Source organism: Orcinus orca, chromosome 2, assembly GCF_937001465.1.
Source record: "Orcinus orca chromosome 2, mOrcOrc1.1, whole genome shotgun sequence".
Taxonomy (NCBI): domain Eukaryota; kingdom Metazoa; phylum Chordata; class Mammalia; order Artiodactyla; family Delphinidae; genus Orcinus; species Orcinus orca.
The window spans coordinates 99,844,248-99,870,116 of NC_064560.1; the positions used below are offsets into that span (position 1 = coordinate 99,844,248).

At 47.2% G+C, this 25,869-nt stretch overlaps 1 protein-coding gene across 1 annotated transcript in view; it reads right to left on the reverse strand.

Moving 5' to 3' along the window:
• The window catches only part of LIPC (lipase C, hepatic type), a 161,091-nt gene that overhangs the window by 4,009 nt on the left and 131,213 nt on the right, over nucleotides 1-25,869 (reverse strand). Inside the window, exons 3-9 of the mRNA XM_004274675.3 lie at nucleotides 24,668-24,855; nucleotides 20,838-21,020; nucleotides 20,160-20,277; nucleotides 17,653-17,886; nucleotides 15,083-15,328; nucleotides 3,827-3,944; nucleotides 2,020-2,238 (exon numbers count right to left, since the gene is read on the reverse strand). Coding sequence (XP_004274723.1) covers nucleotides 2,020-2,238; nucleotides 3,827-3,944; nucleotides 15,083-15,328; nucleotides 17,653-17,886; nucleotides 20,160-20,277; nucleotides 20,838-21,020; nucleotides 24,668-24,855 — 1,306 coding nt within the window. The remainder of the gene's footprint in view (nucleotides 1-2,019; nucleotides 2,239-3,826; nucleotides 3,945-15,082; nucleotides 15,329-17,652; nucleotides 17,887-20,159; nucleotides 20,278-20,837; nucleotides 21,021-24,667; nucleotides 24,856-25,869) is intronic.

Sequence of the window (25,869 nt, forward strand, 5' to 3'; positions counted from 1 at the left end):
CTACATTTTAACACGATTCCCAGATGATTTGTGTGCATATTAAAGTTTGAGAAGCCCTGGGATGGAGCATATCATTAGTAAAATTAATGCATCTTGTTTTCCTAATTAGGTCCTTGAGTTTCTTTCTGCCAAAAGCTACAACTCAGATTTTTTTGGTACCCTGCCCCCGCCGATGGTGTTGGGTACTGCAAAGACCCATAGGGCTCACTGAGTTAAAAACTTAAAAAACTATAGGTCCCAGACTCCCTCCCCCTTTTTCATGATGTCCCTCCTGCAGCTGTGAGGAAAGGTGTGATGTACGTATATATTAACTTCCAGCTCTGCAACTCTGCTAGATTAGACCAGAGAAGGTCAGATTAATGGGACCAAGACTAATGCGGGGGAGGAGCTGTTGGAAGCTGTGCTCTGGCAACAAACGGGTAATGAGTCAAACAAACCAAGTCAGATCTGGGTTCAGACAGTTATGAGCAATGTCCCTAAGCTGTGTAACTCCTGTGAGCCTCAGATTCCTAATCTGCACAGCAATACTACCCATTTCAGAAGGTCACTGGGACGCTTCCATGAGATGAATGCTCTAGAGCACCTCATTCAAGCCCATGGTGCAGCAGGAGCTCTGTAAGCACCACTCCTGTCCCTCTCCTCTTTCCTTCTTCAGAGCCATGTGGTAAGCACCAGGGGAGAAGGTAGTGCTGTGTTTTATACTACCTTTCAGGTCAAGTCACCTAGAATTGCCATGGCAAGCAACCACTAAGACTGAGGAATTACTCTCCAGCTGAGAGAATCTGGGGACGGGTGGTGCTCAGTTGAGCTCTTCTAAAGGGCCAAAAAGTCATGCAAGAATAGCTAAGTGTATAAGAGGAGAGAAGCAGTTTAATTTTCTCAAATTGATCATGCGGAGAAATCTGTTGGCAGACTGCAGAGTATGCTCTTAGTAATTGCCAGGATTTTGTATCCCAGGGAGATAAAAACTCAGAGTGTGGTTGTGTAAGGGACTCAGGGGGCATAAATCAGCCACAGGCCACTCCTAGCAGTGAGACCTGAGGGGTGAGGGAAGAGAGTAGTTCAGAGGTGAGAGGCATGCTGTTCTCCAACTCTGCTGACAGCAAGCCAAAGAGAGCAATAGGCTGGCCAACAAAGGGCAGTAGGAGAGGAGAGACAAGTTTCCTAAATACAGTGGGGAGGAGATAGGAAAAGGTCTGGGGAAGGACAGGATTCTCCTTTCATGGGGAACTGCAGAACCACAGAAAAGCACGTTTGCCATAGTAAAACACATTGGGCATTCTTTTGCTCTGCTGAGAGGCCTGAAGGAGTGGCTGGACATCCTTTCTTTCCTTCACTCCCTGCCCCCAACCCAGCCCCTCCTGTCCCTGGAGACTTTGGGCTGAGGGAGATGTTCAGTCACCCAGAGCTGCACCTCCTGAGGGTAATCCAGTGGTCCACATCAGAATTTCTTAGGGCTCCAAATGTGTGGTCCTTCACAGACCACGGCCAATCAGAAGCTCTTCAGGTGGCTATCCAGGTGGAATTCTGCATAGTCAATAAGTTCCCTAGTGATCCCTTGGCATTCTTAGATTTGAAAGGTGCCACCACAGTGTGAGATTTTGAGATTGTGATTTGTTAAAAGCATTTCTCTGGGTAAACAACAAAGAAGAAATGTCACGTCTAGGTTCTTGCCATTCAAAGTGTGGTCCTTGGACCCGCAGCATTGACATCACCTGGTGAAATGTGAAAAGCACCGAGCTAGTGAGTTGTCCTCAAACTCTGGAGGCAGGTGGCTGTTAACTGTGGGCAGAGGGAAGAGTCTAGACTAGAAATCAGAAGATGTAGGTGCACATCCTGGTCCTTCCACCTATGGCTTTGTGAACTCAGGATGGTCATTTCATCTTTCTGAGCATCTACATGGCATCGTTAGGAGATAATAATGCCCACTTCCTAAGATAAATGCAAATAGTAAACTGGAAAATGCTGACATAGGTAGATGCTTAACAGATGTTAGGAGGAGGTTGAAACAGCACTCACCTTTGCTGCGTTTCTCCCGCTTTGACTCTGATGCTCTTCAGAACAAGGCCCGAGTGAAGGGACTCTCTTCCCCAGGGGATGATGGTTTGGACCGTGTTCCAGACGTTGGACCACACCATACTGTTTTCCCACTTGAACTTGATCATGATCAGCTCACCAATATCCAAATCCAATGTGATAAGAAAGGAATAGGTTTTATTACTAGTAATTCCTTTGTTCCTTGAAGATGCAAAGGAAACCAGACACAGTCAGTTGATTTTTAACAGCAAAGTGATGCTTAGGCACATTCAGGATATGTTAGGTTTGCCTGAATGATTTGGGATGGTCTTTTCTGCTGCATTTCCCAAACTGGTATTGGACAGACTATTAGTAGAGATAGCAATAGGTGTGCCAGGATAAAAAGGGTTTTCCTAGACCAATAACATTGGGAAAACCATCTTATTTTCTGTGTTAGCATATTAAAAACGCCCTAAGAGTTCTACGGGAATGAGTCTAGTTAGCTTTGTTTAGCTCAGGCTTCCTAGTTTCCAGATTAACAAGTCGGGAAAACTGCCCTGATGAGGGCAGGGGCTTTGGCAATGGTCTCTGGGCAATACCGCTCTCTGTAGGTTTGATCAACATATTAGAGCCACATGACAGTCTTCTCTCCAGATCGATGCTTTTGTCCTCCCCACATAAATAGAAACTTCTGTTAAAACAACAAGTATAGCAGTAATAGAAAACCACATATAAAAAGGATGCACCAGTTTGGAGCAAGATTTAAATGGAGATCCTTAGGTATCATTATCAGCTTTCCTCACTAATCTCCAAGACATTAAAATGTCCCAACATTGACAGAACTGCCAGATGCCCTTTCCACTACTTAGAACAATCTCCCGGGGAGAGATTTGGGACAGCGCAGAGTTAACACTGGATTTAGGGTGAGACAGGTGGCTGGAGGATTCCCTTGCTTGGCTCATCGTAGCTCCTCCTGTAGTATGTTGTAAAGCATCGTTTAGGAATCCACCCACCCCACTAGGCTGGGAGCATCCTAAGTTTAGTGTCATCTCTACCTCTAGTGCTGAGCACCAACACATCCTTGCTGAGCGACTGAATCAGTGTGATGATCAGAGGTTCAAAGCTGCGGGCAATTCTCAGAAAGCTGAGGACTGTCCCTGGAGTGGGTGAAAGCTAGTGTCACTTCCCAAGGAGAGCCCAGGCTGAGGGTCAAGATGCTGAGAAAAAGCAGCCAGCAGGCCTTTTCTGGCCAGTGAAGGTGCGGAGCCTCTGCAGGAGACGTTGAGGCCACTGCCCATGTTGTGAGCAGGTGTGCAGCTGGGCAAAGGACAGATGGGGAGGGCTGGCAGTGCAGGCTGACTGAATGGAAAATTTGTGCCACGTTGAATGATACCAGTGTTATTTCTGGGTTATGTTTTTCAGAACTCACTGGAAAGGCGCTCAGGGCCTTCCTGGGGACACCTGCTCCAGCCATCACCACTCCTCCCTGCTGGGATCTACTTCCTGTACTGCAGACATGGACGGCCACCTCTGGCCTCCCTCTCCATTCCAGTCCCTGTCGCACTGGGCCCATCACAAACACAGGTAGCAGCAGCATAAAGTAATCGTTGGGACTGAGTGAGGCTGCGGAGGGATGACGAGGTGCTGAGTGTGAGTGGATGTCCCATCTGACAGGGTGTTTGGGGCAGTCATAATGGGCTGAGAAAAGTAAGTTGTGTCTGGCCTGACCCTTGAAAAGCAGGGTCCATCCAGACCCTGTGAGAAAATTAAGCCTCTCATCACCACGGACGGGGCTGTACCTCATACTCACAGAGTGATGGGGATTTTCTGCATTTCCTCTTTTGTTCCGAGGAGTGACATGGCAAAAGTTGGTTCTGCTGGTTTCTCAATTTCGTTGCTGAACTGAATCTTCAACTGGTAATGATAAACTAGAGGGGAATAGGATGGAGAGCGAGAGAGAAAGATCATTTAAGCAGAAAATTTTAAAATAAAAAATGTTGTATTTTTAAAATTTAAAAAGCAGAGGGAAAAGTATGGATGAATAGATACCCCCTTTTTTTTTTCTGGGTGGTAGAATTATGAATGCTTTTTATTTTCCTCTTTTTCCTTCTCTGAATTTCCTAAATGTCTAAGAGGACTTCTGTTTGTATTGGGTTGGCCAAAAAGTTTGTTCTGGTAGTGAATATGTTGTTCACTAAAGTTCTTGGTGAAAATGAAAAAAGTGTCTTTTATTTTTACTTAAAACTGAACGAACTTTTTGGCCAACCCAATAATATAATAAATATTATCCAACAAAAGAAGGCAGAATAGGAGTATAATATATTTGGCATTCTCGTCAATTTCCAGATGAATTCTGTTGGACTATTCCATGTATTTGGCAAGGGTCCCCTTTCACAAATCAAAGGATATATTGCGTTTTAGACAGCTGACAAAAGCAAGAGAACACACTGTCATTTTTACTTTTGCCTCTGTTTGATGGTGTCAGTTTTGGGGTGAGACAGAGCTCCAGCTAAGAAATATGCCCTAATGACCACACCTTTGTGTTCTGGGGCCGTTCCTGGGAACTAGCTCTGTGGGGTTCAACAAGCACATTTTCCAATGGAAATAAGACAACTAGTTCTAGTTCCTGGGCCTAAAATTTTTCTGTCTTATCAAGTGTCCAGAATGTCCTTCTACTGGGTTGTTTGGAAGAGGGAAATTTCTTCTTCTTTACCCAAATACAGTCTATATTTAATTAATAAAAGCAAACTGCTTTCTATAGGACAGGTGGTGTTAAACAATTTACATTGCATCGTCTCATTTACTTATCATAACTACCCTATGAGGAGGGTATTCTTATTATCAGCCCCATTTTAGAAAGAAGAAAACCGGGGCCAGAGAGGTGGAGTGACCTGCTCAGGGTCCCATAGCAGCCTGTGCTCTTGGCCTGGACCCATCGCCTTGATTAGCTTGCATTGTTACACCAACCAGCTGTGGAGCTGCTTTCAAAATTACCCCACCTCATTCCCATGTGACTGATGGCTGCTTAGACTTCTTTTCCCTGCTGTCTCCATTTTCTCTAAGTACTTGTAGCACTTGAGCTCCAAGACTGCAAACAGGTTTAATATGGCATGTCAACTGGATTGGTAGGACTGCCTGGGGCCCCATGTCGAGATGGGCTCTGAGACCATGTCTAGGCTTTTGGGAGGATTGGTGTCTGCCTTGGGTGAAGGATAGGGGATATACGATATACTTGTTGTGTATTTGCTTTTCCTGTTCTAGATAATGATTAACCCACTAATCCTGATACAGTGCTTGCACATAGTAGGTGCTTAATAAACATTTGTGGGATGAAGAACTGACATTTTGCTTGGGAGTATCAGAATGTGCATGAACATTTAGCAAGATGGAAATCACCTCTGAGAATTCAAGATCTGAGTTTCAAGCTTTGTTGTAGAATTCCTCCTGGAAAGGATAGATTATGAAAATAGCCACTTGATTATCCATCCCATGCACCCAACCTGTGGAAATTCACCATCCTCATGAATCAGTCTACTTACTCCCAAATCATGCATTTCCACTGGAGGTTGGTAGCTACACACAAACCTGGTAGCAGCTGTGGCTAATGGTGTGTTGCCAACACCTCAGCTGCAGGTCCTAGTGTGCCTGTAATTGCTGGGTTTCTGGGTTATTTACACAACCCTACCCTTTGGCATAAACCAATCTTCCCATCTGGGTTTTGCAGTGGATTGCCTGCAGTGGATTGCCTCCAGTGCCCTGAATAATAGGTGCTCGAATTCTCCAGGCTTTGGGTGAGAAATAAGAGAAGGGCTATGGGCCCAAGTCCCAGGAAGGGTCCCTAAACCCTTGGGTGGCAGCGGTGGAGGCAGGGACTCTGGCCTATCACCCCAGAAGCCTCTGGAGAGGTCTTATACTATTTGGGGTCTGTCTAGGGAACTCTGTAACAGGTGAACAGTGATACAAGTTGAACTGAGGCAAAAAGGAAAGATACAGGCTGTAGGCACTGGGGATGGGGTGGGGGCAGGATGTGGACAGGATGACGTGAGAGAACTGGCCTTGGGTTAACCCCCAAACAAGCAGGCAGGGCATCTCCCAGAGTATGCAAGGAACACTCATAGCAACCAGTTTAATATGTAGTAACTGGAAATCTACTGATACCCAGCCCAGTGCCGATAGCCACTGGGGATAGATGAGTAAAAGAATGTAATTAGCAGTATGCATGGTAATAACATAGGCTAACATTTATTTTGTTTACCTGTGCCAGGCACTTTGTATTTATTATCTCATTTAATCCTTACAACAGCTGGTACTATTATTTCATTTTAGAGAAGAGGAAACTGAAGCACAGAAAGGTTAAGCAACTTTTCCAGTATCACACAGCTAGTAAGCAGCATAACTGGGACGTAAGTCCAGGCCACCTGGCTCCAGAACTTGAAGTTTTAAATGTTTATAGCCAGGACCAATAGCTTTATATACCCTAAGGAAAAAGTCGAAGTGTGGAAAGAGATTAAAGTTCAAAAATGTCATAACAGAATTATTTAATTAAAAATAAATAAAAAACACCCTAAATATTCACCAATAGAGAGGAATGACTATGGACTAATAATGACAATTATGATAATTACCATTTAGCTCTCTATTATGTCCCAGATACTGAACTACTGTTTCTCAAAATTATCTTATTTCTTTTACTACAACTTTGTAAGATGCCTATTTTAACCTCCCTTTGCGTCATTTTACAAATGAAGAAGCTGCGGCTCAGGAAATTTAAGTAACTTGTCCATTGTCATGCAGCTAAGAACTGGTGAAGCTGCAATTAGATGTTAGTCTGCTGACTCTGAGTTCATGTTCCCAGCCATGTGATTTACTCTTATGAAGTGATTAAAAGATATTTTTGGAATGGTTTCAATGCTTATGAAAAAGTGGGAAAAAAACCCAAACAACCATCAGGATACAAATTGTACATCTAACATGAGAATAATTCTAATAAAACAGCATGCAGAGTAGGAGGGAGATTCACAAAAGTATTAAGTGACTGTCTCTGGAGAGGGGAGAGAGGTAATTTTTATTCTCTTCTTTATGCTTTTCTGCAAGTTCCACATTTTCTACAATAAGCATGTATTCTAATTAGACTCTTATTGGAAAAAGAAAAGTTTTTAAAAGTATTAAGAAAGAAAACAGCACTAGAAGCTGTGGTCCTGGCCTTAGAGGAGCTTGCAGCTGGGAAGCAGAGCTGTGACCCTTGTCACCTTCTGCCTAGTCTCACGGGCATCCATGTCCATGGATCTTCTCTCCCTGAGGGCAGCCTTGGGGTCATATTAACGCTTGTATCTCCACAAGTCACGGCACACATCAGGCATCTAAGGAGTGCTTCTGAGGCTTTTTGTGTGAACACAAGGCAGGACACAGTTGCCTTAAAGAGACTAATTGTGAATAGGAATAATAAAAAAATTGCTTTCATTTGTTGAGATACTACTATGCATCAGGCTACATACTAAGTGCTTTACAGACATTACTTTTGTCCTCGTAACAAGACAAAATAAAGATAACGTGTGGTGAGACTCCATTTTCTACACCTACCCCTACTATCCCCATCCAGCTCTGAACCCCAGGAAGTGACCCCACGGCCTCATCTCCTGGCTGCCTTGCAGGATGGTTTCTGGTTGCGACTGACCCACTGGGGAGGCACCCGCAGGAGATCAGGGCACAGAAGAGAGAGGTCAAGGTGTTTTTTTCTCTGCTCCCTCCTGCTTTGAAGACTGACTGCAGAGGAACTGTGCTCCATGATGAGCTGCTATGAGCAGCCTCTGCTCCACAGCTCCCGTTCTCTTGGGCTGTTCCTTCTCCTTACTTCTCCCAGAGGCTGGTTGTTAGATCTGGGGTGCATCAACAGCCCATGTTGCTTTCCTTAATATCACCCACCCTCTCTAAGGAGTCCTGCCTGTTCTCTTTAGTTGATCCAGGTGAGTGGAGTCCTGTTTTCTGCTGAGACCTAGACAGATAGGGTGTCAGTGATCCCGGTAAATTACAGATAAGGAAGCAGAGATTTGGAGAGGGGTGCAAGGTGACCCAGATAGTTAGAAGTGGAGAAGACTTTTTTTTTTAACATCTTTATTGGAGTATAATTGCTTTACAATGGTGTGTTAGTTGCTGCTGTATAACAAAGTGAATCAGCTCTACATATACATATATCCCCATATCCCCTCCCTCTTGCATCTCCCTCCCACCCTCCCTATCCCACCCCTCTAGGTGGTCACAAAGCACTGAGCTGGTCTCCCTGTGCTATGCGGCTGCTTCCCACTAGCTATCTATTTTACATTTCGTGTGTATATATATCAATGCTACTCTCTCACTTCGGTGGAGCAGACTTTGAACACAGGTGTCTGGTCTGATTCCAAAAGACCCTTCCCACTGTGTCCTGGGGTTCCAGTTCTAGCAAGCTGAAACTGCCTTTGAAAGCAAAGAGCAAACAGCCCCTGAAGAAAAGCCGCAGTCTAAACCTGCCTCCGATAAAGCCACCAAGACAGAGTGCCTGCCAGCTCTGACCCACTGACATCCATCCTGGGCTATCACTGCTGCAGATTCCTGCCTGCTGCCTGTCTGCTGAATGTCCAGCCTCCGAGCTGGGATAAATGTTTCATGTCCCTGCACTGGAGATGGGTTTTTGTCTTCCTTTGCTCTTAAACTAGGAGTAGGAAGAGACAGATTTCCACATCTGAGATGCCATGGTTCTACAATTCTGGGGGAAGGGGTTGGCTTTGATGATTGTGAAGGTCCCTTTAACGCTCACATCCTATGGATGAGAATTACCTGTGTCCTGCAGTGTCTCCCTGGGGTGGGACCTGTGCAGGAGGTCAGAACCTCCAAAGGTCTGTAAGCCATGAGGGGCCTGAGTGAGGCGGGCTGTGGAGGGCACAGCTGTGCAGGAATGCGGGCACCTGTGTCTGCAGAAGTGTGATGGTCAAACCCATCACACATTGATAGCACAAGGAATCCCTTTTAACCTGCACTAGGAAAGCCACGTTTGGGGAGAAATCTTGAAATTAATTTTTTAAAATACATAAGAGACTTTCATGTTCAGATCTAATTATTTGTTCTTATTTTGGATTTTGTAAGTGTTTTTCCTTAAAAAAAGAAAAAAGACAATTTGCTTCTTATTCCTCCCCCCACCCCCCAGGACAATGATGCTGTTACAAAGATGAAGGAAAAAAGGGTGAATAATTTTTCTCACTTTACCTTATGGCATGTTTAATAAGGATTTTAAAAAATGATTTAGGGAAATGCTTTTGATCCTGTGACTGCAAGGAGGCCAGCACAACGTGTTCCTCAGTTCAGGCAGGAGAAATTATTTCAGGTCTTAAAGATGAAAAGCATGAAATAGTCTATTAACCCTGAATGAGATCAGGCAAAATCAAACCTGGAGCAGAGACGTGAGGCCTCTGGAGATTCTCCTCAGCAGAGAGTCTGCCTGGGGTTCAGATACCCTAAAAACCCTGGATCCTAATCTTGTGTGGACCCCACTGGTGCCACTTAAAAAAAAAAAAGTTTCTTTTTACAAGGTAGCCACTGTGAACACCAGGTTTTGGAATTTATAAAAAGGGAATATTCTTTTCCTTTTTTTTTGTGTCATGGAAAAAATGATGCTGAATCATTAGGTACTGGCCCTGGGAGACATTATGACTCTTTACAAACATCAGAGAGGCCTTTTTTGTTTTGAATGTATAGATTTTTTCTCATGGAGATGGTAAGAATGAGATCTCGTGTTTTCTTGCAGCACCAAGGTCTTCTTCCTAGATCTCAGATGCCTCTGAGGGAGGCTGAACATCATGGAACTGAGAGGCCCAATGATGGTCTTATGCAGGGGGTTAATGTACGAGCAGCCAGCACTAGCAGGGGCTGGTTGAATGAACTCAGAACAGGCTCAAGGGAAGTCGAGAAGGGGTTTTATAAGCCTGTGTGTGTGTGCGTGTATGTACTTAGGTTGGGGACTAAATTTGGGCTCCACAGTACTGCCCCATTTACGTGATGCTGATGTCACAAGATTGGATGCTTGCCCCTTCTGTGGGGAGTTTCCTCCTCTGCTGGGGGTGGAGATGGGGGAGCGTGTGTGTATGTGTGGGAAGCCAGGGAGTATTGTGTTTTGTGTGTGTGTATGGGATGGAAATAAGCACCCCTGACTGAGAGATAGGAGCCTCCTGGTACCATCAAGAGGTCTTGAGCACTCATCAGCTTTCTGAAGCTCAGTTTCCTCCTCTGTAAAACAGGTATTAAAAGCCTTCTCACAGGGTTGTTGTGAGGATGTGATGAGATGGTATGTAAAAGTGCCTGGCTTCTAGAAGGTGTCGACCATCCTATATGCAGGACTGACCAGCAGAGTGGGCAGAGTGAGTCCACCCCCAGGTGCCAGGGTTAGTGGTTCTCCCTCATGCTGGTCCCTACACAGTCACTTCGTGGCTGAAGAAACCGAGGCCCCCATCGGTTTTGCCACAGGGTCAAGGTCATATAGGTGGTTGGCAGCAAAGCCAAATTCTGGACACTCCTTATCCCACTCCCAAGCCTCTGCTCTCTCTACTATACCCATTGCTTCTCTGGAATTCTCCCTGGAAATCAGTGAAAACCTTCCAAAGAAGTAGCTGAGAAAAGCCAAAGACAAACAGACTCCCCAAGTCACAGTCTGGCTGGTTATCTCACCGACCAGAAGAGTGCTCTCATCAGCTGGAGCGAGTTCCCACCGGCTGGATGGGGCCCAGAGTGCAGGGAGAGAGTGCAGGCAGCGGCGATGGGGAAGAGAGGAGAGACTCAGACAGAGGAGCCCAAGAGGAGGGATGACTCAGGAGTGAGCTGCCACTGAACTGGCCTCCGTCCTACACTTAGGAGGCCATGGAATCGGGGAGACCTGGGGTCAAGCACTACGTTTGCTCCTCACTAACTGTGTGACTTTGGGAAGGGGATTTAGCCTCTCTACATCTCGATTTATTTATTTGGAAAAATAGGCATAATCAATCCACCCCCCACCCCTTCCATCTTTGTCTCTCTCTCTGTCTGTAGGTTGTTGTGAGGATTAAATGATACATGAGATAATTGTTGCAACACATCCAAGGTGGTGTCTGGACCGAGTAAGCCCCCCTGAGCGCTGCTTCCTTCTCTTCCACACAGTTACCTCCTCTAACTGCTATGAGGATTAAATTAGATAAGATGCTTGCTAAGCAGGACTTCATATAGGTTTGTTTCCCACCCCCTTCTCTTAAAAAAAAAAAAAAAGGTCTCCCAAACTAGCAAAAGTTCTTTCTGAGAGAGAGAGAATGGAAGTAGGCGATAAATGGCCTCATTTCACTCAGCGACTGTTTCCCAGTTCTCTTCTGCTACTGCTGTCCTCTTCAGCGTTTACCCGAGTGCTGGCGTACGGTTGTAGAAAACAGATCCTTTGATGGTTTTGTCAAAATATCTTGGGAGCCAGAGGAATGAGGGCCAAGTTAGTCATCCTTTGTGCAGCTACAGTCGGGAGGGGATGTTTATCTTGCCCAGCCAGACCCTGCACTAAAATATATAGTACAATTAGATGTCCTTGAAAAATACGGATTGCGGGTTCTCTGTAACCAGGGCTGGGCAAGTCTGTTCCTTTATGAATCTCTAAGTATTCATCAAATGCTGGAGTTGGCCACTGAAATAGACTCTGGGGGCCCAAGTCGCAGATGATCGTGGCCATGATGGGTGAAGAAGGGTGCAGTTATGGTGGCCTAGATTAAAGACTTGATGCCAGCACCATCAATAGAACTTTCTGGAAGGAAATGGTCTATTTCTGAACTCTCTGATATGGCAGCCACATATGTGAGCGTTTGAAATGTGGCTAGTATGACGGACGATTCAAATTTGTGATTTTATTTTAAGTAAGTTAAATAGCCACATAAGGTTAGCAGCGACCATATAGGTCACTGTAGCATTATACAGCCCGCAGCATCCCATGAGTAGCCGCTTTCACATAGGTGGGAGACTCATCTGGGCATGATTTCCAGCTGTACCCAGGGTAGCTTGATGTGACCGCAGGGATGTGACTCCCCACCAGTGAGTCAAATTAGGCTGAGCAGATTAGGACTTTGCTCACTGGAAGGGCTGAGGTGGATCTGGGGAGAATCTGGAGGGCCCAGAGAAGAGGAGGGTGCAGTGCAGGCTGCAGCTCTTCACTGGAATCTCTCTGGGGCTGGAGGTTTGGGTTCGGACCAGTTTCAGGCAGTCTTGTCTCATAGTCCCACCTCCGTATCACTGGCCCCAGAGATCTTATCTTCATTGGATATCCCTGGAGCAAGAGGAGATGCTGGTGATAAAGAGACCCAAGTGTTGTTGTTAGGGGAACTACTGACCGAAACTGCCCACCCTGGCCAGACCCTAGAGTAACCATGTGCATGAGTTATCTTACAACGTGAGGTCCTCATAAGGAACGTGGAGCTAACAAGCCACCACCACCTGAAAGAATTTAGGAAAGGTCAGAAGGAGAGAGGAGACACCAGTCCATGTGTCCTACCAACCTCCCAGAATCCTTCTCGCTGGAATCCATCTTGGCTGAGCAATGCGTGCACCGCCAGGAAAGACCCTGAGTCAGAATGATTGGCCAGAGACAACCCGGAAACTAACCCCGTCACCATACAAACCCAAGGCTGCGAGCCCCGTGGCAGGGCAGTTCTCCTGGGTTCCCTTACGCTGCTGCTCTCCGCCTGGGCGCCCCTTCCCAATAGTCTCTTGCTTTGTCAGCACGTTATGTCCCCTCGGACTCATCATCTGTCTTCCTGGGACAGCATTTAGCATTTAGCATGTGGGAGGGGGTTGGTCTCCCCTGGGCCCCCTGAGGGAGGGCCTCTGCCTACCCTGGCTCTATTTATGCTTGAAGAAGAAATGATGGCCTGTAGTGATGCCCTAATGTGATTTCTTGATCCTCCTTCATGGGAAAGGGGTCCCTGTGAGTTCACACCAGCACCGTGTGGTGACTGGGCATCTGGGGTCCTGGGCAAAGGGAAGAACTCAGCCTGGCTTGTGCCTACTGCTCTTCCCTCTTCCTTCTCTTGACGCTCTCGCCTCCCTCCCCCATCTCCACACCCCCCAGGAGATGATCTCGGGCAGGACCCAGTCCCTCACTTCAGATGCACAGCCCTGCCCTGGAAGGTGAAAAATGACGCTCTTTCTTTCCAGCTGACCGCAAGGAGAAAGCAAGATCCTCCCCCACCTCTCCTCCTTCCCTCACCCCCATTGACAGACCATGGGCAGGTTACCAAGGTAAAAATCACTAGACTAGTTGTTTGGAGGCCTGGGTCTAAATGCTGGCTCTGCCCCCAAGAATTCCTCTTGTGTCCCCCGGCAAATGATTCTCCTGCATCTGGGCCTCTGTTTTCCCATCTGTGAAATGGTGGAGTTGAACAGTTTTTTGAAATGCTAACATCCCAGGATTAAAGTAGATCTGGTAAAATGTGACTATCTGAGAGGCTTAATCACTCCAGGCAGCTTTGCCATTTAAAAGAGGAGCTGGTTAACCCAAATGAGTGTCTAAGTGGCAGCCCGCGGCGGGGGAGCTCCCTGAAGCAGGAGGCCTTCCAAATGCCCTCACCTGCTCGGGGTGCCACGGGTTCCGCCGCCACCCCTCAAGGACAGACAGCTGAGGGGACCCTCTGCCCCTCAGGGAAGAAAGATCCTGCCCTCGCTCCAAGTGCTCTCAGAAGCTATCAGACGCTCCATCTGATTTCTGTCATTCCTGGGACGCAGGGAAGGGAAATCTGGCTGGAGAGCAAAAGTTCAGATAAACAGGAGAATCCTGTGCCTAAAAAAGAAGTCGCCTCGGAGCTTGAACTTGGGAGTGTGGTAATGAACGGAACACCTGGGAGTCAGAGGGACGTGGGTTCCAGGCTAACCCTGCCAACCTCGCCTGGCTGTTGTGGGCACCACGAGGAGTCGATGGATACATGTAATGTTTTTGTGTAAAACGCGGTGCAAAGGCAAAGTGCTACTGACAGCGTGTTCACCTTCTGCATACAAACATCTGCACGGTAACAAGCAAACCGCACCAGGCTCCTCCTGGTGACGTGAGCATGAGCTGTGAACAGTGAGATGCTAAATCATTCCAGAGCTGTTTTAAGGATTAGGCAGAAATGTTAAAGGCAACAGATGTTGGCTTGTTCCCTCCAGGAGGATTTAGGCTTTAGTGGAGTATTTCTCTGCTGGCTTCAGCCCAAATCATGACCACAGCCCTTTCTCTGACCTCCTGTTCAACCCAGCAAGAAGAAGGGGCTCAATTTCTCCCCTGAGGTTGAAAAGCGGAACTTCTAGGGAGGGCCTCAATAGGACAATGATCTCTTGTAAGAGGAGCTGACTCGAACGTCAGGGGAAATGAGGAAGCATGCATGTAGTGTGGAGCCCAGGTTTTTCCTGGAAGCCATAAGCAGAGATGAAAGCACTGGGTTCCAGTCTGAGTTTGGAGAAGTCTCCAGGGCCCTGTACAATGAGACCTGGGTGGTCAAGGTAATTGCTCAAGGCTTTCTGGATCTAAAATTCTAGGGGACCGTGATATTGGATGAAGTACAGCCAACCCAAGGATTGTTCCAGAAAGTATCAAGCTTTCTCCTCCAGCACTTGGCAGTGAGGAAGCCACATTCTTGGGTAAAGAGAGAGGCTGTGTCATCATCACGGTCTGGAATCTGTGCAGGGTCAAAACCACTAAAATAACAGAGCCTGAAGTAGTTCCAGCAAAACACTTCAGGGAACTTCTGAACCTTCAGACAAGTGGCTTCATCCTGCCCTTCTGTAGGCTCTCCTGCACGCACCTTTTTTTTTTTTTTAAATTTTTTTAAACATCTTTATTGGGGTATAATTGCTTTACAATGGTGTGTTAGTTTCTGCTTTATAACAAAGTGAATCAGTTATACATATACATATGTTCCCATATCTCTTCCCTCTTGCGTCTCCCTCCCTCCCACCCTCCCTATCCCACCCCTCCAGGCGGTCACAAAGCACCAGCCGATATCCCTGTGCCGTGCGGCTGCTTCCCACTAGCTATCTACCTTACGTTTGTTAGTGATGCACTCACCTTTGAACGGGGATTGGGCTCGAGTCACCAGGAAGAGGCTCTTGCTCTTCTTGCTTTGCGGCTCCTGGCGGGCATAGTAGCCCAGCGTGTTGCAGCGGCCCTTTTTGCAGCTCAGGCACAGGCCCTGGCTGAAGCTGTCCATGTCCCTGCACGGGTAGGCCGTGCTCTGCATGTCAGCGTGCAGCAAGGAGTCGATGAAGAGGTGCACCGACCGCTCGTGGGCACATTTGATGGTCTGGGTGATGGCTGGAAAACGGGGCAAGAAGCACATTATCATCCCTTTGTCTGAAGGATCACCTTGTTTCTCAGTGCAGAGTACCAGCACATTAGGAAGGAGGAGGAAAGTGCTCAGGTCAACCCGTTGACTACAGTGGATGTGATAACTGAACACTACACAAGGGGTAGACCCCCTGCAGTCACTTAGTGTGGAGGCATAATCTCAGGCTCCAGGGGGCTGCTGGGGGCACTCTGTATGTTACGGTAGGTGTTTTAACAGGGGCCCCAAGTCACTAAGAAAATATTGAATTATTTAAGCAAGTGGGGTACTGTAATTCATTTTGGAAATATTTTAATCTCAAATGGTTAAAAATGCACAACTGCTGATGCTTTAAGGGTGAGTTAGCAGAACAGGCTTGTGCGGAATGCCTCTTTTCTTAATAAAGCTGGGTAAACCAGTGCCCAGGCAATCTTGGGACTTGGCTCACGGTCTGGTGAGAGCTGAGGCCTCCCCCACCATGTCTGCCTTCTGTCTCAAAGCAGCCACTGCGTGCCCTAAGATAACTGGCCTGTACAACCAGCATGAGGATTGGCTTCAAGAAGGACATATCCCAGTGACCAGGTCTGAACGGGCCTAACCCAAAACAAGTTTAGGAGGTTTATGTACCAAGGATTTTGACCTTTTTTTTTGGGGGGGGGTTGTTTTTGGGTCTCCAAATCTTAACAATCTTTAGTAAAGTTTTCTCTAGGAATGTTGAGGAACCACCACGAGATGTGCTAAGAACCTCACGTGAAGGTGGAGCACAGGTAACTCTGCCAAATCTGTTTGCCCAGGATTAGTCATCTCAGTTCTTGGTCACTAGGGGCTATATTTGTTGAGTACCCACTGTTCGGCAGGTACTACACTGAGTGCCTCCCCAGAGCTTCAGTACAGCTCCTTGAGGCAGCTGTTACGAGTGAGAAAACTGAGTTTCAAAGACATTCACTCACTCACTCAAGCTCACCTAGCCAGGAGGTGGTGAGGATGGTAACGCAGTTACCAACTGACCAAGTTCACATGTTCACCCCAGAATGGGATCACTTGGAAACAGAAGGGTGAAGAAAACTGAGAAGAACCATACCAAGGGTGGGCGAGGTAAATGAACATCCTTGGTTCCATCATTCTGAAGTGTAGCACAAAAGAGAAAATGGCAGTAATTGGTCAGAGTTGCATTTACCAGGCAACTAGCTAATAAACATCATCCTAGGAGTCTGTGTGGAGCTTAGGGAGGGTGTAAATCTGGGAAGAGGGCTGGATGGTCACCAGGAACTGCTGGCGACTAGAGGGCGATGACTGGAGAGAGATGATATAAGGAATGATAAGGGGAAGTTCCGAAAAGGTTCTCTCAGGCGTGGGCGGGTGGAAAGCTGGGAGTCCAGCCAAAATGAGATAGTATCCAGTGTGAAGGTCATTCTGATACAGGAGATGTGAAGGTGGTGATGTAATCACGAGATAGTATGTGCTCAGCTCAGTTTCAGATGATTGGGGCAAGATGGTGGTATGTGGGGGTCGGGGGGTCTCCAGTTGGCTTAGAGTGAGTTGGCATGTCTTAATCAGGATATTATTTTACAATAATGAGAACCTTGGAATGCCTAGGAAGCGTATGGTTTTTGCTCACATCTTTGTTCTTTAATCCGGGGCCTGTTACCCATGCGCGTGTTAATGTTTTGGTTGTAGGGTTTGAGAGAGAAGGGGGATCGCAACCCAGATAATGCCATATTCAGTTTCCGCCCTGAGACAAAGGAAGTCACAAGGACCTATGTAGAGCTGAACATCTAATTGGAAGAATTTCCATAATGAATGTCCTGTAGGGTCAGCTGATTAAACCTCACGGGGGTTGGAAGAGTTATTCCCACTCTTGTGAGACCAAGGATCAAGAAACCATGATCTATTAAGTGGATCATCACAGGGCCCAGAATAGAGGAAGCCCCCTGAGTGAGGAAGCTTCCAGAGAAAGAGGAAGAACCACAGGCATCAGGGCTCAACTTTCAGAAAGGCTAATACCCCGGGAGAGACTTCGCCGGGTACACTGAGTGGAGGTGGGAAGCGGGGACTCCCAGTGGTGCCCCTCCGCTCACCCTCAGCACCTGAGCTCCACGGACCGCCGCCTGTTAAGAGGAAGGGCTTGGGGGGAGCGGCAGCCCTTACCTACTCCCACAAGCCCTCTCTCTGGGCGGACTTGGTGACCATTCACCCTGGGCCCCACCCTTGCCAAACTCTTCTCAGAATCTTGCAGATTAGACACCACTGGATCCAGAGGCCCCATCAGTTGTGGGGAATGTAAACCAGCGTAGGCTAGTGTCTTCTTTCTCACCGTTTAAGCCGTGCTTGGCAATATGTTTGTAGAGCTCTAGGAAGTGGCATCCAGGCTGGTAGGAGCCCCCATTGGGGTAGAAGTCATAGTGGGCTATGGGCTGTTTGATGCCCACACTCAGGCCCATGTGTTCCTGGGTAAAGGTGTGAATGGCGTCCACGAAATTGGCATCATCTGGTGAAAGCCGGTCACTGGGGGAAGCTCTTTTAAACAAAAGGCCCGCAGCATCCAGCCCTAACAGGAAAGCAAAGGGAAGGGTTAGGTGAGAGCAACAGGAGAGGAGAAGAAATGCTCTTTTTACCTTTTTCATGTTATTACACATTCATGAGCTAGCAGGAAGAAGAAAATCCTAGGGCATCATCTTTCTCTCGAAGATCTTGCCATAACTTTTTCGCAGTAAAACTGTAGTAATTCATGGCACTAAAAATCGGACACGGGCTGGTTATTATTTATGGGGAGAAGAGGTTTGCAGGAACTATCCAGTGGTAGAAATAAGGTTATAAGGGAATGCTTGATTTATTTAAGCCAATCAATTTTAAGTACCTCTCAAGCTACTTTCAAGAGCATCTGTTTGCCTATTAAAAAAACCCACTGTGCTTATTGTAAGTAGTTCTAACCTATCCATCAAAGAAAGAATTTATTTGCCTGCAGGTTGTCAATAATTTCCCTAAACAAGCTGGCTTTTCCCCTACACTAATGTCATTTCATTGGAATGTTCAGAACCGCCTTGGGACATTACTGTTCTCTGGGAAAAATGTTGTGAGCAAATAGGACTGCTCACAGCTCTGCTCCTTAAGTGACAGAGATGTTTGCATGAGACAAGTGGCAGCTCCTGGCTGATGGTAGCTGGGAAGTATTTATGCACTCAAGATTTTTTTCTCTTTCTTCCTTTACCTTCTCTGGAGGACCCTTTGTTGTCCCGTATCAGGCCTGGCTTCCATCACTGTTGGGGGTGAAGGAATTGACAGGGCACCATGACAGTCCCTGCTCTCTAGCCCTCACCCGTAGTTACAAATAAAGGAAGTGATTTATATTCCTTTCTTCGTCAGGCTGACCATGAGATGACAACAGAGTAATTAGTGGTCCTGTTGCTTCTGATATGTGTGGGCCTGGCTAATAATGCCTGATGTGGCCCGTGACACCAGCCGGCGTGGAGAGGGTCCTGGGCCCAGTGCCGCCTCTCTGCAGTTCTGACTTAGCCTTCTAGGCCTGGTTTGTCTGTGAAGGACCTCACTGGACTTCTGTGGAAGGTTCTTGTGTGGGAGGTCTGCTCACCCCCAGGCTATTGAGTGTTAAATCATGGAGGGCGCCAAATACTGATCCATGGATCAGGCCTCCCCGTCACCAGCAAGATGAAAAAAAAAAAAAACAAAAAACAGAAAATGAGTTCTCATCATGACAAATTTGCTTTGTTTAAATGTCTGCCATTATCCCTATCTTTTTTCAGTGTTAAAATAAATCTCTTCTTTTATGAAGGAATGGTAATAGTAGATAGGAGTTGCCAAAAATGTTCTTTCTTGATAAAATAAAAGATCACAGCAATGTTATTCATCTTACATTTTGTTTGAATTGTTCTCGCTTGTGAATTATTGTTTTAGCCTGATGGGTCTTGAAGGATGAGTAGGAGTTTGGTAGGGAGACTAGGGCTTGGTTTTCCAGGCAAAGAGAAAAGTGACTGCAAAGGCCCAGAAGCACAAACGGCCACGGCACGTATGTAGAGTGGAGAAAAATCTAGTGTCACAGAAGCCTGGAACTATAAGAAGGGAACAGTGGGAGGAGAAGCTGGAGAGCTCTGGGGACACTACACTGAGAAGGGCCTTGTCTGGGCCTCCTTAGTTTTACCCTGTAGGAATCAGTGGGCCTCAGGGACTTGGCTGATGAGGCGTGTTCTTCTGACTGTGACTCTGGGGCAGCAGCGGGGGATGAGGTTTGTGTCAGGGCAGCCTGGTAGGAAAGGCCTTCTTGTGTGTCTTCAGCTCTTCCTGGGTATCTAGGGGCATTTCCAAGGTGGCACAGAGCTTGGGGTGAGGTTTTTGGTGCAGAGATCCCTCCCTCAATCCAAATGGGCCCCAGAGTAGGACCCACGTGTTTCACAAAAGTGAACACTGAGGTACAAACATGGCTGTTACAGCAAATTTAGGGCTGTCATTCTTTAACTCACGTTGGGCTTTTAAAACTATAGGTTGAAAATAAACTCTTTTTTGCTACAAAAGTGTACATAAAATCTACTTTTTAGGACCTATTTGGCAGGACTGTGAGAGACCTTTGTTTGAGGAAAGACAATAGGAAGTGAGGCTGTGATTTGCTCTAAATTCTCTTGGAACGGCAGTCTATGACAGCGGTCATGTTTGCAATAAATAGTGCTATAAGTCCTCCTGTGAACTCTAATACAGCTTGAAGGAAGCTGGGGGTGGGTTAATTTATGAGACCGTTGGAAAAGCAGGTCCTTGCTCCACGCCCCCGTGCAGTTGTGAAGATTATAGCTGTTAGTTATCAGGTGTGGTTACCTGTAATTCTCCCAATCTTGTGCTTTCTGCTCATGTAACTGCCAGCGAATCCTGAGACGTGTGCACCCAGGCTGTACCCAATTAGATGAACATTGCTTGGAGAAAAGTGAACAGATTCCTGGAAGACAGTGGTGAGACGGTTTCAGGAGGGGAGAGAGCTGCCTGGATAAAAGCCTTTGTGGGTGCAGCCTGTTCTAGGCTCTCTCTGTTCTTTGTGCCTGGTCACAAGTAAGGTGCTTAACTCCTCCTCAGGACCCCAACTGGTTTCTCACCTTGCTGACTCTGTCCTGTTTCCTTTCAGGCTCAGCTACCTGGGGCCCTGCCTGGGGATGCTGCCTCCTGTCTGCCCATCTTTACCTGGATGTTAGTGCCTTGCGGGAGTGATCTCATTCATGTGTGTGGGAGTTTGATAGCTTATAGGGTGTGTTTAGATCCCTTAGCACATCCAAAGAGGTGAGCATAAAAGGAACGGTGGATGGAGTAGTGGGGGCAGATGATTCTATAAAATAGGGCTTTAAGGGAGGCATTTGAGAGACCGCTGGGGGTCCAGTCTCTGTCCTGTGCCTTCCCATTCCTGTGAGCTTAGCAGAAGTAGTTCTCCCGTCTGGGTTGCTCTAGGAGACCAGTCTTAGAGGAGGGGAGAGGACGGGAGAGAAGGGAGGTCAGGGCAGGTCTCACCTCCAGCCACTGGAGAAGGGCCGTGATCTCCTGGCCGACGAGGCGGGTGTTGCGGACAGCGATGGAGTAGTGGGTGTGGGCCAGGGTGACCCATTCTGCCAGCCCCACGTTGACTGGTCGGGCCACCTGAGACTTCAGCGCGGCCACCATCTGCCAGATCCAGTTTTCCAGCGAGGCTTCCATCTGAGGGTGGAACCACAGGGTCATCAGCTTCCCCAGGAGGGAGGCGGGAGTGCTGTGCTAGCTCCCTCTCTCTACCTGCTCACCTCTTTCCTTCTCCAACTCTGGGCTCATGCTGGCTCCTTCTCTCCCAGAGGAAGGGCTTAACCTGGGGCTTCTCAACTTCAGCACCATTGACACTTGGGGCCAGATATTTCTTTGCTGTGGGAGCTGTCCTGTGCATGGTAGGATGTTTAGCCGCATCCTTGCCTCCATCCAAGAGAGGCCAGCAGCACCCCTCTCCTGCCCCTCCCCAAGCTGTGAAGACCAAAAATGTCTCTGGACTTTCCAAATGTCCCGCGGGGGGCTACCCCCAGCCCTCCCTGTGCTGCCGCACCTCTGGGTCACACCCACTGTGTTCTGCTTGCCTTAGAGGGGGTAGGACTGTGAGCTGGAACATAGTAGGAACTCAGTAACAACTGGGTTGATTCATTATGGAGAACTGTTCTGTGTATGTTCCTTGTTTGAGAGCCAGTTTGCAGGGCACTCCTGAAGAGTTCACAGAGCAAATACGTTTGTGCTGTGTCTGGAAGGATAAATAGGAGTTCTCACGGAAGAATCCAGGTGGGCCGGTGAGTGTGGCGGCAGTGGGTGAGGGTATCTAGGGCACTCCAGGCGGAGAAAGAGCATGTGCAGAGGTGCAGAACCACAGAAGGGCAGTGCGGCCTGTCTGGGGAGAGCAGGAAAGTTGGGTGTAATTGAAGATGAGAACGCAGAGGTGAAGCTGGACAGCAGTGCTGATGGTTTGGCTTGTGAGTCTGGGGTAAGATGCCTTCATTTAATAAATGTCTTTCTACCCAGTACCTTCTATGTGGATGTAACACCTTGGGTTCAAATCCAGACTCTCCTAGTTACTAGCCGAGTGGCCTTGGGCAAGTTATTTAACTTTTCAGTGGCCCAGTTTCCTTGCCTGGAAAATGGGGATAATAATAGTGTCCTCCTTCCAGGATTGCTGTGAAGATGAGATAAGTTAATAGATGTAAAGCATTTAGCACCTGGAACCTAGTGAGGACTCAGTAAAGTTTGTTATTGCAGCTGCTGCTGTTGTCATTATTATTATTATTACCAGCAATAGTAGATATATTCCAGTCTGCACAAGATTTTGAAAACAAAGAACTCATTCTAGTAAAAGGATCCCGGTAAGAGGACCCTGCTATCTTCATGTCTGTAAACAAGATATGAAGCCAGCCATTACTTCAGCTAACAAATATTTTTGGAGCACCTAATATATAATGGATCCTGTGCGGCGGGAGATGAGGGAAGGGATACTCTAGGCAGAAGTCACAGCCTGAGCCAGGAGGAGAGAAGTCATTTGGAAGGAGCTACAAGCAGAGGTAAGGGGGAGGCAGGGAGAGTGACAGTGGAGGCAGGGAGAGCCGGCCCTGCTGTTTGTAAGGCTCTCAGCTCGAGTCCCTACCTCAAGTCAGGTATCAAGTCCACAGCTCTGTCCTCCCCAGAGCTCTGCTCTGGATGCATTCCCTCCTACCCAATTTCTTTTCTCTTTTTCTCTTGTAAGGGAAGGTCCCTTTGGCTAAAGCAGCTGAAGAGGTGGAATGTTCTTCCCTTACAATGGCCTCCTAATAATCCATCCTTACCCACTCCGCTCCCACAGGAGAGCTTCCCATGTCTGATCTTTTTTTTTGGCCATGTCATTCAGCTTGTGGGATATTAGTTCCCTGACCAGGGCTTGAACTCGGGCTACCACAGTGAAAGCGCCAAATCCTAACCACTGGACCGCCAGAGAACTCCCTCCATGTCTGATCTTTAGTTTCCTTTAAGATAGGTTTCATCTCAGGGTTCTACCCTCTGTCTCCAATTCCATGCTTTTTTTTTTTTTTTTTTTTTTTAAGAAACAGGGATGGAGCTCCTAGCTTAGCTAGAGAGAGCTGCAGTGAGGAGATTGCAGCGTGAGGCCTGCTGTGTGATGGGGACCCTGCCAAACCCATCCTTGACAAAGGCTTGAGGTAATGCAGTCTTTGACAGTGTGGGCTTTGGAGCATGAGGGTTCTAGTTTTGGAGTTCTGTCTACTGAGGGCTGTGTGACTGTGGTAGCTGCTTGACCTCTCTGAGCTGCAGTTTCCTCATCTGAGAGATGAGACTAACTCAAGTGGCCGTGTAGGGAGGCAGGAGGATTAAATGAGCTGATGTCTAATGTAAATGGCTTAGCTCCTATAGGGCCTCATCTGTGTTAGGTCTCTTCTGTAGGGGCAGGAAAGCCCCTACCACCTTCACTGCCAACCCTGTGCTGTGGTGGAACACCCCCGCCCTTCCCTAGGATGGGGCTCCTTTAAATCCTAGGAGGAAGCTGCTGGCAGGCTACAAGAGCCTCTGTGCTTTTCTGGGATGGCAAACCCACCTTGTGGCTACACCCACATGGCGTCATGTGGTTCCCATTACCCCATGAGGCCCGGCATGGGGTCTGTTTTGTTCATGTGGAGGGTATGAGTGAATACATGTTGAAAGAGTGGTGGTGGGCCGATGGGCTCATTTTGCTCTCTAAGCTAGGATAGACGGGGGTTGCAGAGTTATTTTTCAACTAGATGGTAGGGAAAGGGTTTCAAGTCATGAAATAGACCCCAGATCTCTGGAGGTTTCACAGTGTGAACCAAGCTTCAGATTGTGGGTGGCCTAGAAACCAGTAAGGCAGAATTTCTTCTTGGAAACTTTTGTTTGACTTCAATCACTGCCCACAATATTCTTTTCCCCCTTCTTCCACAGTAATAGCATTTTAGCATCACTAAAAAGCTACGCTTTCTCTAAGAGGCTACATATCTTAACCACCTTTCCCTCTAGGTATGGGCAGATGGATGTAATTGGAAGCATTTCACAGATGCTTCTGGGAAGCTAACCTAAGAAAACACATTTATATACCAAAAGCCATTGAATTGTACACTTTAAATGGATGAATTTTATGGTATAATGCGAATTATACCTCAATATAGTTGTTCTTTAAAATCCCTGCTTTTTTACTTTTTTGTGTTTACATTTTACTACCTTGTGCTACCTGGGATGCAGATGTGATAGCTAGTGCTCTAGCTGCCATCTTGGACCATACTCTAAGGATAGCAGAATAGTGAGTAGGGAATGAGCTGGGTCCTTGAGGACTTCAGTGACCAAAGCTGTTTATTCAGTTTTGGATTACATATACTGGACTGTTGTATGAAATGGAAAAAAACTTGTTTTATTTGAACTACTGCCAATTTGGATTTCTGTTATTTGCAGCTGAATTTAACCCTTACAAATATAATATTTTATTGGGAGACTATGTCTTCTGGCTTCCTACCTCCTCTTGGGAAACATGCAGATTCACCTTCATGAACTGCAATCTCTTATGGGCTCTTATGTGCTGTGTGACCTTTTTGAGCCACATTTTATTATCTGAAATGTGGAGATAATTATACTTTTTCTGCCCTGCTTACTCATGAAATTGAGATAATCAATAAGATAATGTGTGGGGAAGCACTTGGAAAATTAGAATGTACTTTAAAAGTATTATGCATGAGGTTGTTATCACCAGCTCCCAATCTTTTTATTACAATTGAACACACTAGGGAGGGAAAGAAAAGAAAATGTGAAAGTAGAGAGAAAAAAGGCATGTCAGCATTTCCTACCAGCCACCCGTGGACTATCATCACCAGAGGCAGAGAGGAGTTGAAGCCGCACTGCTGTAACGTGTCTGAGTGATTGAGCCGAATCTGACAGCCCTTATTGGTTTCTTCTTTAAAGAGCAGAAATCTGGTTCTTGTCTCCTGTGATGTTTCCTTTGTTTCAGCAGCTCGAGATCTCCTTCCAAATGACTCTGGAAGATAAAATTGGAGACAGTGTTTAACCTGGCACCTGTCCCACCTCTCCAGCTCTGGGACAACCCAAAAGTTTCTAAGAGCACTAGGCAGCGGGGTTACTGCAAGGTGCTGGAGGTAGGCACGGGCTGTGGCTTTGGGGAAGCCCAAAGAGCATTTTATTTCCAGCAGAATGGGAGATGATGGAGGGTGACCTAGGAGGACCCCACACAGAGGTGGAGAGGACCAGATCCTCCATCCTGCCATCCCAGTGACTACAGGATCAGCCAGTCAGACACTGGAGTAACTCCAGGACAGTGGGAATATGGGAGAGGCGATTGGGACTGAGGTTCAGAGAGGATAAGTATTTCGCCCAAAATCATTATGCCAATAAGTGGTAGGATTTGGACCCTGTCTCTCTGACTCCAATTCCCTACAGCCCTATGCTAGGGAGACAGCACATAGAGCATCTTAGTTTGATGACACTACGCATTCTCTCCCGTGGCTCAACCTGTTCTCACACGTAGTCTTGCATTGACCAGGACTAGGACTGGTCTAGTCTTGCATTGACCAGGACTAGGACTGTTCTAGTCTTGCATTGACCAGGACCAGGACTGGTCCTGTTGAGAACTGGTCCTTGTCCTTGTGAGAACAAGACTACCTGTTCTCACACGTAGTCTTGCATTGACCAGGACTAGGACTGGTCTAGTCTTGCATTGACCAGGACCAGGACTAGGACTGGGGCGGGGAGGGTCACAGAGGGAGTGGTGGATTCTGCTTGATGGGGAGTGGCATTCAGGGAGGACTTTTCAGGGAAAGTGATGCTCATGCTGGCCCTGAGGGATGAATGAGGGCTTGTGTGTATGTGTAAGTGGGTGGAAGGAGTAGGGCTTTCCAAGCTGAGGGAACAGCTGAGTAAGGGCTCAGAGGCATGAGACCTTGTGGGTGGAAGGAAGCCGAAGGCTGGGAAGCCAGAGTGTGGGGGGGAGGGTCCCTGGATGCTGAGGAGTCTGGACTTTATGCTCTAGGTGATA